The sequence below is a fragment of the Oncorhynchus keta genome, unplaced genomic scaffold (assembly GCF_023373465.1).
Source record: "Oncorhynchus keta strain PuntledgeMale-10-30-2019 unplaced genomic scaffold, Oket_V2 Un_contig_350_pilon_pilon, whole genome shotgun sequence".
In the NCBI taxonomy this organism is placed as follows: Eukaryota; Metazoa; Chordata; class Actinopteri; order Salmoniformes; family Salmonidae; genus Oncorhynchus; species Oncorhynchus keta.
In genome coordinates, this window is record NW_026287290.1 from 67501 (window position 1) to 80900 (window position 13400).

Sequence of the window (13400 nt, forward strand, 5' to 3'; positions counted from 1 at the left end):
TCTCTGATGTCCCTCTGGAATGCTACCCTTGCTCGGATTTCATCAACCTTGTTGTCAAGAGACTGGACATTGGCGAGGAGAATGCTAGGGAGTGGTGCACAATGTGCCCGTCTCCGGAGTCTACCGGTTCGTTTTCCCCTTTTTCAAAGTTGTTTTTTGGGGTCGCCGGCTGGGATCCATTCCGTTGTCCTGGGTGAAAGGCAGAACGCAGGATCCGCTTCGCGAAAGTCATATTCTTGGTCGTACTGATGGTGAGTTGACGCTGCTCTTATGTTCAGTAGTTCTTCTCGACTGTATGTAACGAAACCTAAGATGACCTGGGGTACCAATGTAAGAAATAACACGTAAAAAAAACAAAAAACTGCATAGTTTCCTAGGAATGCGAAGCGAGGCGGCCATCTCTGTCGGCGCCGGAAGTAGTATACATGTTCCATAGCCTCACATTGCTCCATTTAAAGGGATATCAACCAGGTGTCAACAGTCTTCAGACATAGTTTCAGGCTTTTATTTTGAAAAATGAGCCAGAACGATGACATTGTGTCAAGTGGTCACATGAGTTTTGCTCGCGCAACAGAATATGGACAGCTATTGTTTTTCCCTCTCCTACTGTGAAAGACATTTGCGGTTGATATATTATTGATTATATATTTTAAAAACAACCTGAGGAATGTGTGCAGGTAGGCTACAGGAGCGCCTTGGTTAAGTGATTGTTTGACAATCAGATGAAAACATAATGACTGGTTGTGTTCATGCCACAATTAGAAGGCATAGGCGTGTCCATAAGGCTGGGGAAGCTGGGGAAGCTTTCACTAAAGTACATTTGAAGTAGCTTCTTTAAAACAAAAACTGTAGATTGTTTGAAATCGCATAGCCCACAGGCTAATTGATTATAAAAAAAACGTTTGACATGTTTCTGTGGACATTATGGAAACTATTTGGAATTTTCATCTGCGTTTTCCTGTGGATTTCTGAACATAACGCGACAAACAAACGGAGGTATTTTGAATCTAAACATAATCTTTATGGAACATTTGTTGTGTAACTGGGAGTCTCGTGAGTGAAAACATCCGAAGATCATCAAAGGTAAACGATTAATTTGATTGCTTTTCTGATTTTCGTGACCAAGCTACCTGAATCTAAGTGTACTTAATGTTTTATCATGCGATCGATAAGAAGCTTGGATTGCTTTCGCTGTAAAGCATAATTTCAAAATATGAGATGACAGGTGGATTAACAAAAGGCTAAATTGTGTTTTGCAATATTGCACTTGTGATTTCATGAATATGAATATTTTTTGTAATATTATTTGACTGAGGCGCTATGCTATTCAGCGGTTGCTGATGACAATTATCCCGTTTAAGGGATGGGCAGTCAAGAAGTTAAGAATGTGAACATTGACATAAACCCTCTACATACTTGAGTTTCTCCAGTCTGCAGTGTGGATCCTCCAGTCCAGCAGAGAGCAGTCTGACTCCTTTGTCTCCTGGGTGATTGTAGCTCAGGTCCAGCTCTCTCAGGTGTGAGGGGTTTGACCTCAGAACTGAGACCAGAGAAGCACAGCCTTCCTCTGTGACCAGACAGCCTGACAGCCTGCAAAGAGTCAAACCATATTAAAACCACACTGATATTCTTTGGTCGTGACATATTCAACATATTCAGATATATCGGTGTTCTGAAACCTATTCATAAATGAATGTATCATTATTATAAATGATCATAATATTACTTGTAGAGAGAAACATGTATAGTACAAATATTATAGTAGACTGACCAGACCAGTTTAAAAAGCAGTATCAGTCAAAAGACACACAGTGAGGTATCAGATTTAGATTGTATACAGTCCACACCATATCTTTTTTGACAGTGAGGTATCAGATTTAGATTGTATTGAGTATACAGTCCACACCATATCTATTTAGACAGTGAGGTATCAGATTTAGATTGTATTGAGTATACAGTCCACACCATATCTATTTGGACAGTGAGGTATCAGATTTAGACTGTATTGAGTATACAGTCCACACCATATCTATTTTGACAGTGAAACAAACATTTTACATGTGTCTCTATACTCCAAAATGTTGGACTTGGGATCAAATGTTTCACATGAGGTGACAGTATATAATGTCAACATTTATTTGAGGGTATTTTCATACATTTCTATTTCAACATTTAGAAAAATAAAAGCACTTAATTTAATGTATCTAGCCCTTTGTGTATCTAGTCCCCCTATTTGAAGTCATAAGATTTCTGACCACTCATAGACTATTAAAGTAGTCACAAGTTGGTCCCATATTCTTTGAACACAATAACAACATCAAGCCTGTGACTGCCATGATTGAGAAAGATCATGAATAATAATGAGTGAGAGAGTTACAGAGGCTACAACAAAACATGCTAACCTCTCACCATTACCAATAACAGACTACAACAAAACATGCTAACCTCTCACCATTACTAATAACAGAGACTACAACAAAACATGATAACCTCTCACCATTACCAATATCAACTCCCCTCCAAAGTCTCCGACCACTACCTTGTATCCTTTTCCCTCTCGCTCTCATCCAACACTTCCCACACTGCCCCTACTCGGATGGTATCGCGCCGTCCCAACCTTCGCTCTCTCTCCCCCGCTACTCTCTCCTCTTCCATCCTATCATCTCTTCCCTCTGCTCAAACCTTCTCCAACCTATCTCCTGATTCTGCCTCCTCAACCCTCCTCTCCTCCCTTTCTGCATCCTTTGACTCTCTATGTCCCCTATCCTCCAGGCCGGCTCGGTCCTCCCCTCCCGCTCCGTGGCTTGACGACTCATTGCGAGCTCACAGAACAGGGCTCCGGGCAGCCGAGCGGAAATGAAGGAAAACTCGCCTCCCTGCGGACCTGGCATCCTTTCACTCCCTCCTCTCTACATTTTCCTCCTCTGTCTCTGCTGCTAAAGCCACTTTCTACCACTCTAAATTCCAAGCATCTGCCTCTAACCCTAGGAAGCTCTTTGCCACCTTCTCCTCCCTCCTGAATCCTCATCCCACCCCCCCTCCTCCCTCTCTGCAGATGACTTCGTCAACCATTTTGAAAAGAAGGTCGACGACATCCGATCCTCGTTTGCTAAGTCAAACGACACCGCTGGTTCTGCTCACACTGCCCTACCCTGTGCTCTGACCTCTTTCTCCCCTCTCTCTCCAGATGAAATCTCGTGTCTTGTGATGGCCGGCCGCCCAACAACCTGCACGCTTGACCCTATCCCCTCCTCTCTTCTCCAGACCATTTCCGGAGACCTTCTCCCTTACCTCACCTCGCTCATCAACTCATCCCTGACCGCTGGCTACATCCCTTCCGTCTTCAAGAGAGCGAGAGTTGCATCCCTTCTGAAAAAACCTACACTCGATCCCTCCGATGTCAACAACTACAGACCAGTATCCCTTCTTTCTTTTCTCTCCAAAACTCTTGAAAGTGCCGTCCTTGGCCAGCTCTCTCGCTATCTCTCTCAGAATGACCTTCTTGATCCAAATCAGTCAGGTTTCAAGACTAGTCATTCAACTGAGACTGCTCTTCTCTGTATCACGGAGGCGCTCCGCACTGCTAAAGCTAACTCTCTCTCCTCTGCTCTCATCCTTCTAGACCTATCGGCTGCCTTCGATACTGTGAACCATCAGATCCTCCTCTCCACCCTCTCCGAGTTGGGCATCTCCGGCGCGGCCCACGCTTGGATTGCGTCCTACCTGACAGGTCGCTCCTACCAGGTGGCGTGGCGAGAATCTGTCTCCTCACCACGCGCTCTCACCACTGGTGTCCCCCAGGGCTCTGTTCTAGGCCCTCTCCTATTTCTCGCTATACACCAAGTCACTTGGCTCTGTCATAACCTCACATGGTCTCTCCTATCATTGTTATGTAGATGACACACAATTAATCTTCTCCTTTCCCCCTTCTGATGACCAGGTGGCGAATCGCATCTCTGCATGTCTGGCAGACATATCAGTGTGGATGACGGATCACCACCTCAAGCTGAACCTCGGCAAGACATAGCTGCTCTTCCTCCCGGGGAAGGACTGCCCGTTCCATGATCTCGCCATCACGGTTGACAACTCCATTGTGTCCTCCTCCCAGAGCGCTAAGAACCTTGGCGTGATCCTGGACAACACCCTGTCGTTCTCAACTAACATCAAGGCGGTGGCCCGTTCCTGTAGGTTCATGCTCTACAACATCCGCAGAGTACGACCCTGCCTCACACAGGAAGCGGCGCAGGTCCTAATCCAGGCACTTTTCATCTCCCGTCTGGATTACTGCAACTCGCTGTTGGCTGGGCTCCCTGCCTGTGCCATTAAACCCCTACAACTCATCCAGAACGCCGCAGCCCGTCTGGTGTTCAACCTTCCCAAGTTCTCTCACGTCACCCCGCTCCTCCGCTCTCTCCACTGGCTTCCAGTTGAAGCTCGCATCCGCTACAAGACCATGGTGCTTGCCTACGGAGCTGTGAGGGGAACGGCACCTCAGTACCTCCAGGCTCTGATCAGGCCCTACACCCAAACAAGGGCACTGCGTTCATCCACCTCTGGCCTGCTCGCCTCCCTACCACTGAGGAAGTACAGTTCCCGCTCAGCCCAGTCAAAACTGTTCACTGCTCTGGCCCCCAATAGTGGAACAAACTCCTCACGACGCCAGGACAGCGGAGTCAATCACCACCTTCCGGAGACACCTGAAACCCCACCTCTTTAAGGAATACCTAGGATAGGATAAAGTAATCCTTCTCACCCCCCCCTTAAAAGATTTAGATGCACTATTGTAAAGTGGCTGTTCCACTGGATGTCATAAGGTGAATGCACCAATTTGTAAGTCGCTCTGGATAAGAGCGTCTACTAAATGACTTAAATGTAAATGTAAATAACAGAGGCTACAACAAAACATGCTGACCTCTCACCATTACCAATAACAGAGGCTACAACAAAACATACTAACCTCTCACCATTACCAATAACAGAGGCTACAACAAAACATACTAACCTCTCACCATTACCAATAACAGGGGCTACAACAAAACATACTAACCTCTCACCATTACCAATAACAGAGGCTACAACTAAACATGCTAACCTCTCACCATTACCAATAACAGAGGCTACAACAAAACATGCTAACATCTCAAGTCAGTCTTCAACTGCCTGCACCTGCCCGCCTGTCCAACATCACTACTCTGGACGGCTCTGACTTAGAATATGTGGACAACTACAAATACCGAGGTGTCCGGTTAGACTGTAAACTCTCCTTCCAGACCCACATCAAACATCTCCAATCCAAAGTTAAATCTAGAATTGGCTTCCTATTTCGCAAACAAAGCATCCTTCACTCATTTTGCCAAACATACCCTTGTAAAACTGACCATCCTACTAATCCTCGACTTCGGCGATGTCATTTACAAAATAGCCTCCAATACATTTACATTTACATTTAAGTCATTTAGCAGACGCTCTTATTGGATGCAGTCTATCACAGTGCCATCCGTTTTGTCACCAAAGCCCCATGTACTACGCACCATTGCGACCTGTACGCTCTCGTTGGCTGGCCCTCGCTTCATTCTCATCGCCAAACCCACTGGCTCCATGTCATCTACAAGACCCTGCTACATAAAGTCCCCCCTTATCTCAGCTTGCTGGTCACCATAGCATCACCCACCTGTAGCATGCGCTCCACCAGGTATATCCCTCTGGTCACCCCAAAACCAATTCTTTCTTTGGCCGCCTCTCCTTCCAGTTCTCTGCTGCCAATGACAGGAACGAACTACAAAAATCTCTGAAACTGGAAACACTTATCTCCCTCACTAGCTTTATTAAGCACCAACTGTCAGAGCAGCTCAGAGTTTACTGCACCTGTACATAGCCCACCTATAATTTAGCCCAAACAACTACCTCTTTCCCACATGTATTTATTTATTTATTTTGCTCCTTTGCACCCCATTATTTCTATCTCTACTTTGCACATTCTTCCAATGCAAATCTACCATTCCAGTGTTTTACTTGCTATATTGTATTTACTTCGCCACCATGGCCTTTTTTTGCCTTTACCTCTCTTATATCAACTCATTTGCTCACATCGTATATAGACTTGTTTCTACTGTATTATTGACTGTATGTTTGTTTTACTTCATGTGTAACTCTGTGTTGTTGTTTGTGTTGAACTGCTTTGCTTTATCTTGGCCAGGTCGCAATTGTAAATGAAAACTTGTTCTCAACTTGCCTACCTGATTAAATAAAGGTGAAATAAACAACAAAACATGCTAACCTCTCACCATTACCAATAACAGAGGATACAACAAAACATGCTCACCTCTCAATATTACCAATAACAGAGGCTACAACAAAACATGCTAACCTCTCACCATTACCAATAACAGAGACTACAACAAAACATGCTAACCTCTCACCATTTCCAATAACAGAGACTACAACAAAACATACTAACCTCTCACCATTACCAATAACAGAGGCTACAACAAAACATACTAACCTCTCACCATTACCAATAACAGAGGCTACAACAAAACATACTAACCTCTCACCATTACCAATTACAGAGGCTACAACAAAACATGCTAACCTCTCACCATTACCAATAACAGATGATACAAAAAAACATGCTAACCTCTCACCATTACCAATAACAGAGGCTACAACAAAACATGCTAACCTCTCACCATTACCAATAACAGAGACTACAACAAAACATGCTAACCTCTCACCATTACCAATAACAGAGGCTACAACAAAACATGCTAACCTCTCACCATTACCAATAACAGAGGCTACAACAAAACATGCTAACCTCTCACCATTACCAATAACAGAGACTACAACAAAACATGCTAACCTCTCACCATTACCAATAACAGAGGCTACAACAAAACATGCTAACCTCTCACCATTACCAATAACAGAGGCTACAACAAAACATGCTAACCTCTCACCATTACCAATAACAGAGGCTACAACAAAACATGCTAACCTCTCACCATTACCAATAACAGAGACTACAACAAAACATGCTAACCTCTCACCATTTCCAATAACAGAGACTACAACAAAACATACTAACCTCTCACCATTACCAATAACAGAGGCTACAACAAAACATGCTAACCTCTCACCATTACCAATAACAGAGGATACAACAAAACATGCTAAACTCTCACCATTACCAATAACAGAGGATACAACAAAACATGCTAACCTCTCACCATTACCTCACCATTACCAATAACAGAGGCTACAACAAAACATGCTAACCTCTCACCATTACCAGTAACAGAGGCTACAACAAAACATGCTAACCTCTCACCATTACCAATAACAGAGGCTACAACAAAACATGCTAACCTCTCATATGGTGTGGACTATGTGTGCCTGGTAAACACATGTGGATCTGTTGATTAGTTATCACTTGTTGTTGCAAAGAGATCATCATGACTTCACAAACACACTGTTAAATTAACACAAGTCGTGTAGAGGGACAATTGCAGATGCAATTGGCTTATTCTCTCAAAGAACATATATATTCATCTTCCGTCTCCAAGATTTGTATGGTCATAATGTTATACTAATGTGAAAATAAATACATTGATTCAAAACGTTTTTCAATAATAAATATTTTTCTCTAAACAGGGGATACAACAAAACATGCTAACCTCTCACCATTAACCTTAAATAAAAGGTGACATTCTGTACTGTCTCCTAATATGAAACATTATATCTCAAATCCAAAATGCTGGAGAATAGCACCAAATGTAAAACTACGATTCACTGTCCAAACACATATGGTGTGGACTATGTGTGCCTGGTAAACACATGTGGATCTGGTGAACAGTTATCACTTGTTGACCAACTACAGGAATACTGACCTCAGAGTCTCCAGTTTACAGTGGGGATTCCCCAGTCCAGCAGAGAGCAGCTTCACTCCTGAATCCTTCAGGTCATTGTTCCTCAGATCCAGCTCTCTCAGGTGTGAGGGGTTTGACCTCAGAGCTGAGACCAGAGAAGCACAGCCTTCCTCTGTGACTAGACAGCCTGACAGCCTGCAAAGAGTCAATTCATATTAAAATCACACTGATATTCTTTGGTGGTGAAAATACTGGCAGTATATTTGTTTTTAACGTTCAGATTCATCAGTGTCCTGAAACCTGCTTTTCATAAATGAAGGAATGTTTCATGATTATAAATGATCATAATATTTCTTGTAGAGAGAAAAATGTATTCTACAAATATTTGAGCACTGATCAGACCAGTTTAAAAAGCAGTATCAGTCAAACGACAGACAGTGAGGTATCAGACTTAGATTGTATTGAGAATAAAGCCAACACCATATCTATTTTGACAGTGAAGCTGACATTTTAAACGTGACTCTATACTCCAGCATTTTGGATTTGAGATCAAATGTTTCATATGAGGTGACATTGACTCATTTGCAGTTTGTTTTGGTAGTGTTTTGCCCAATAGAAACTGAATGGTGTATGATGAGTAATATTCTGTCTAAGAGAGTAGATAAAATGTTTCTAAACACTACTAATTAATCCTGATGATGCCATGATTAATACAAATCATTAACGAATCATTAATAATAATGAGTGAGAAAGTTACAGAGACTACAACAAAACATACTAACCTCTCACCATTACCAATAACAGAGGATACAACACAACACTCTAACATCTCACCATTACCAATAACAGAGACTATAACAAAACATGCTAACCTCTCACTATTACCAATAACAGAGGCTACAACACAACACTCTAACATCTCACCATTACCAATAACAGAGGCTACAACACAACACTCTAACATCTCACCATTACCAATAACAGAGACTACAACACAACATGCTAACCTCTCACCATTACCAATAACAGATACTTCAACAAAACATGCTAACCTCTCACCATTACCAATAACAGAGGCTACAACACAACATGCTAACCTCTCACCATTACCAATAACAGATACATCAACAAAACATGCTAAACTCTCACCATTACCAATAACAGACGCTACAACAAAACATGCTAACCTCTCACCATTACCAATAACAGAGGCTACAACACAACACTCTAACATCTCACCATTACCAATAACAGATACTTCAACAAAACATGCTAACCTCTCACCATTACCAATAACAGAGACTACAACAAAACATGCTAACCTCTCACCAGTACCAATAACAGAGGCTACAACAAAACATGCTAACCTCTCACCAGTACCAATAACAGAGACTACAACAAAACATGCTAACCTCTCACCATTACCAATAACAGAGACTACAACAAAACATGCTAACCTCTCACCATTACCAATAACAGATACTTCAACAAAACATGCTAACCTCTCACCATTACCAATAACAGATACTTCATTACCAATAACAGATACATCAACAAAACATGCTAACCTCTCACCATTACCAATAACAGAGGATACAACAAAACATGCTAAACTCTCACCATTACCAATAACAGACGCTACAACAAAACATGCTAACCTCTCACCATTACCAATAACAGATACATCAACAAAACATGCTAAACTCTCACCATTACCAATAACAGACGCTACAACAAAACATGCTAACCTCTCACCATTACCAATAACAGATACATCAACAAAACATACTAACCTCTCACCATTACCAATAACAGAGGATACAACAAAACATGCTAAACTCTCACCATTACCAATAACAGAGGATACAACAAAACATGCTAACCTCTCACCATTACCAATAACAGATACATCAACAAAACATGCTAACCTCTCACCATTACCAATAACAGAGGCTACAACAAAACATGCTAACCTCTCACCAGTACCAATAACAGAGGCTACAACAAAACATACTAACCTCTCACCATTACCAATAACAGATGCTCCAACAAAACATGCTAACCTCTCACCATTACCAATAACAGAGGCTACAACAAAACATGCTAACCTCTCACCATTACCAATAACAGAGACTACAACAAAACATGCTAACCTCTCACCATTACCAATAACAGAGGCTTCAACAAAACATGCTAACCTCTCACCATTACCAATAACAGAGACTACAACAAAACATGATAACCTCTCACCATTACCAATAACAGAGGCTACAACAAAACATGATAACCTCTCACCATTACCAATAACAGATACATCAACAAAACATGCTAATCTCTCACCATTACCAATAACAGACTACAACAAAACATGCTAACCTCTCACCATTACCAATAACAGACTACAACAAAACATGCTAACGTCTTACCATTACCAATAACAGAGGCTACAACAAAACATACTAACCTCTAACCATTACCAATAACAGAGACTACAACAAAACATACTAACCTCTCACCATTACCAATAACAGAGACTACAACAAAACATACTAACCTCTCACCATTACCAATAACAGAGGCTACAACAAAACATGTTAACCTCTCACCATTACCAATAACAGAAACTACAACAAAACATACTAACCTCTAACCATTACCAATAACAGAGACTACAACAAAACATACTAACCTCTCACCATTACCAATAACAGAGACTACAACAAAACATGCTAACCTCTCACCATTACCAATAACAGAGACTACAACAAAACATACTCAAGAACCTCCAGACGCTAACCAGCTAACTAGCTACAAGCTATTTAGTCATTGTTAGTTTTTTTAACCTGGATAACACTCGCCAGTCCAGCTTCCCTGCCCATCCACCGCTGCCCCCTGGACACTGATCTCTTGGCTACATAGCTGATGCACGCTGGACTGTCCATTAATCACGGTACTCCATTCTGCTTATTTGTTTTATCTGTCGGCCCAGTTGCCTAGTCAACGCCATTTTACCTGCTGTTTGTTGTGCTAGCTGATTAGCCTCACCTACTGTTTTAACTAGCTTTCCCAAATCAACACCTGTGATTACTGTATGCCTCGCTGTATGTCTCTCTCAAATGTCAATATGCCTTGTATACTGTTGTTCAGGTTAGTTATCATTGTTTTAGTTCACAATGGAGCCCCTAGTTCCACTCTTCATACCCCTGTTACCTCCTTTGTCCCACCCCCCCCCACTCACCCATTACAACCAGCATGTCCAGAGATACAACCTCTCTCATCATCACCCAGTGCCTGGGCTTACCTCCGCTGTACCCGCACCCCACCATACCCCTGTCTGCGCATTATGCCCTGAATATATTCTACCATGCCCAGAAACCTGCTCCTCTTATTCTCTGTCCCCAACGTTCTAGGCGACCAGTTTTGATAGCCTTTAGCCGCACCCTCATACTACTCCTTCTCTGTTCCCCGGGTGATGTGGAGGTAAACCCATGCCCTGCATGTCCCCAGGCACCCTCATTTGTTGACTTCTGTGATCGAAAAAGCTTTGGTTTCATGCATGTCAACATCAGAAGCCTCCTCCCTAAGTTTGTTTTACTCACTGCTTTAGCACACTCTGCTAACCCTGATTTCCTTGCCGTGTCTGAATCCTGGCTCAGGAAGGCCACCAAAAATTCAGAGATTTCCATACCCAACTATAACATCTTCCGTCAAGATAGAACTGCCAAAGGGGGAGGAGTTGCAGTCTACTGCAGAGATAGCCTGCAAAGTAATGTCATACTTTCCAGGTCCATACCCAAACAGTTCGAACTACTAATTTTGAAAATTACTCTCTCCAGAAATAAGTCTCTCACTGTTGCCACCTGCTACCGACCCCCCTCAGCTCCCAGTTGTGCCCTAGACACCATTTGTGAATTGATCGCCCCCCATCTAGCTTCAGAGTTTGTTCTGTTAGGTGACCGAAACTGGGATATGCTTAACACCCTGGCAGTCCTACAATCTAAGCTAGATGCCCTCAATCTCACACAAAACATCAAGGAACCCACCAGGTACAACCCTAACTCTGTAAACAAGGGCACCCTCATAGACGTCATCCTGACAAACTGGCCCTCCAAATACACCTCCGCTGTCTTCAACCAGGATCTCAGCGATCACTGCCTCATTGCCTGTATCCGCCATGGAGCCGCAGTCAAACGACCACCCCTCATCACTGTCAAACGCTCCCTAAAACACTTCTGTGAGCAGGCCTTTCTAATTGACCTGGCCCGGGTATCCTGGAAGGACATTGACCTCATGAGGATGCCTGGTCATTCTTTAAAAGTAACTTCCTCACCATTTTAGATAAGCATGCTCCGTTCAAAAAATGCAGAACCAAGAACAGATACATCCCTTGGTTCACTCCAGACCTGACTGCCCTCGACCAGCACAAAAACATCCTGTGGCGGACTGCAATAGCATCGAATAGTCCCCGTGATATGTAACTGTTCAGGGAAGTCAGGAACCAATAAACGCAGTCAGTCAGGAAAGCTAAGGCCAGCTTCTTCAGGCAGAAGTTTGCATCCCATAGCTCCAACTCCAAAAAGTTCTGGGACACTGTGAAGTCCATGGAGAACAAGAGCACCTCCTCTCAGCTGCCCACTGCACTGAGGCTAGGTAACACGGTCTCCACCGATAAATCCATGATTATCGAAAACTTCAATAAGCATTTCTCAACGGCTGGCCATGCCTTTCGCCTGGCTACTACAACCTCGGCCAACAGCTCCGCCCCCCCCGCAGCTCCTCGCCCAAGCCTCTCCAGGTTCTCCTTTACCCAAAAACAGATAGCAGATGTTCTGAAAGAGCTGCAAAACCTGGACCCGTACAAATCAGCTGAGCTTGACAATCTGGACCCTCTATTTCTGAAACTATCCGCCGCCATTGTCGCAACCCCTATTACCAGCCTGTTCAACCTCTCTTTCATATCATCTGAGATCCCCAAGGATTGGAAAGCTGCCGCAGTCATCCCCCTCTTCAAAGGGGGAGACACCCTGGACCCAAACTGTTACAGACCTATATCCATCCTGCCCTGCCTATCTAAGGTCTTCGAAAGCCAAGTCAACAAACAGGTCACTGACCATCTCGAATCCCACCGTACCTTCTCCGCTGTGCAATCTGGTTTCCGAGCCGGTCACGGGTGCACCTCAGCCACACTCAAGGTACTAAACGATATCATAACCGCCATCGATAAAAGACAGTACTGTGCAGCCGTCTTCATCGACATTGCCAAGGCCTTCGACTCTGTCAATCACCATATTCTTATCGGCAGACTCAGTAGCCTCGGTTTTTCGGATGACTGCCTTGCCTGGTTCACCAATTACTTTGCAGACAGAGTTCAGTGTGTCAAATCGGAGGGCATGCTGTCCGGTCCTCTGGCAGTCTCTATGGGGGTGCCAACAGGGTTCAATTCTCGGGCCGACTCTTTTCTCTGTATATATCAATGATGTTGCTCTTGCTGCGGGCGATTCCCTGATCCACCTCTACACAGACGACACCATT

At 43.4% G+C, this 13400-nt stretch overlaps 1 protein-coding gene across 1 annotated transcript in view; it reads right to left on the reverse strand.

The window, feature by feature from the left end:
• Positions 1-13400, reverse strand: part of LOC118380509 (NACHT, LRR and PYD domains-containing protein 12-like) — a 94072-nt gene that overhangs the window by 5558 nt on the left and 75114 nt on the right. The window contains exons 9-10 of the mRNA XM_052508363.1: positions 7890-8063; positions 1417-1590 (exon numbers count right to left, since the gene is read on the reverse strand). Coding sequence (XP_052364323.1) covers positions 1417-1590; positions 7890-8063 — 348 coding nt within the window. The remainder of the gene's footprint in view (positions 1-1416; positions 1591-7889; positions 8064-13400) is intronic.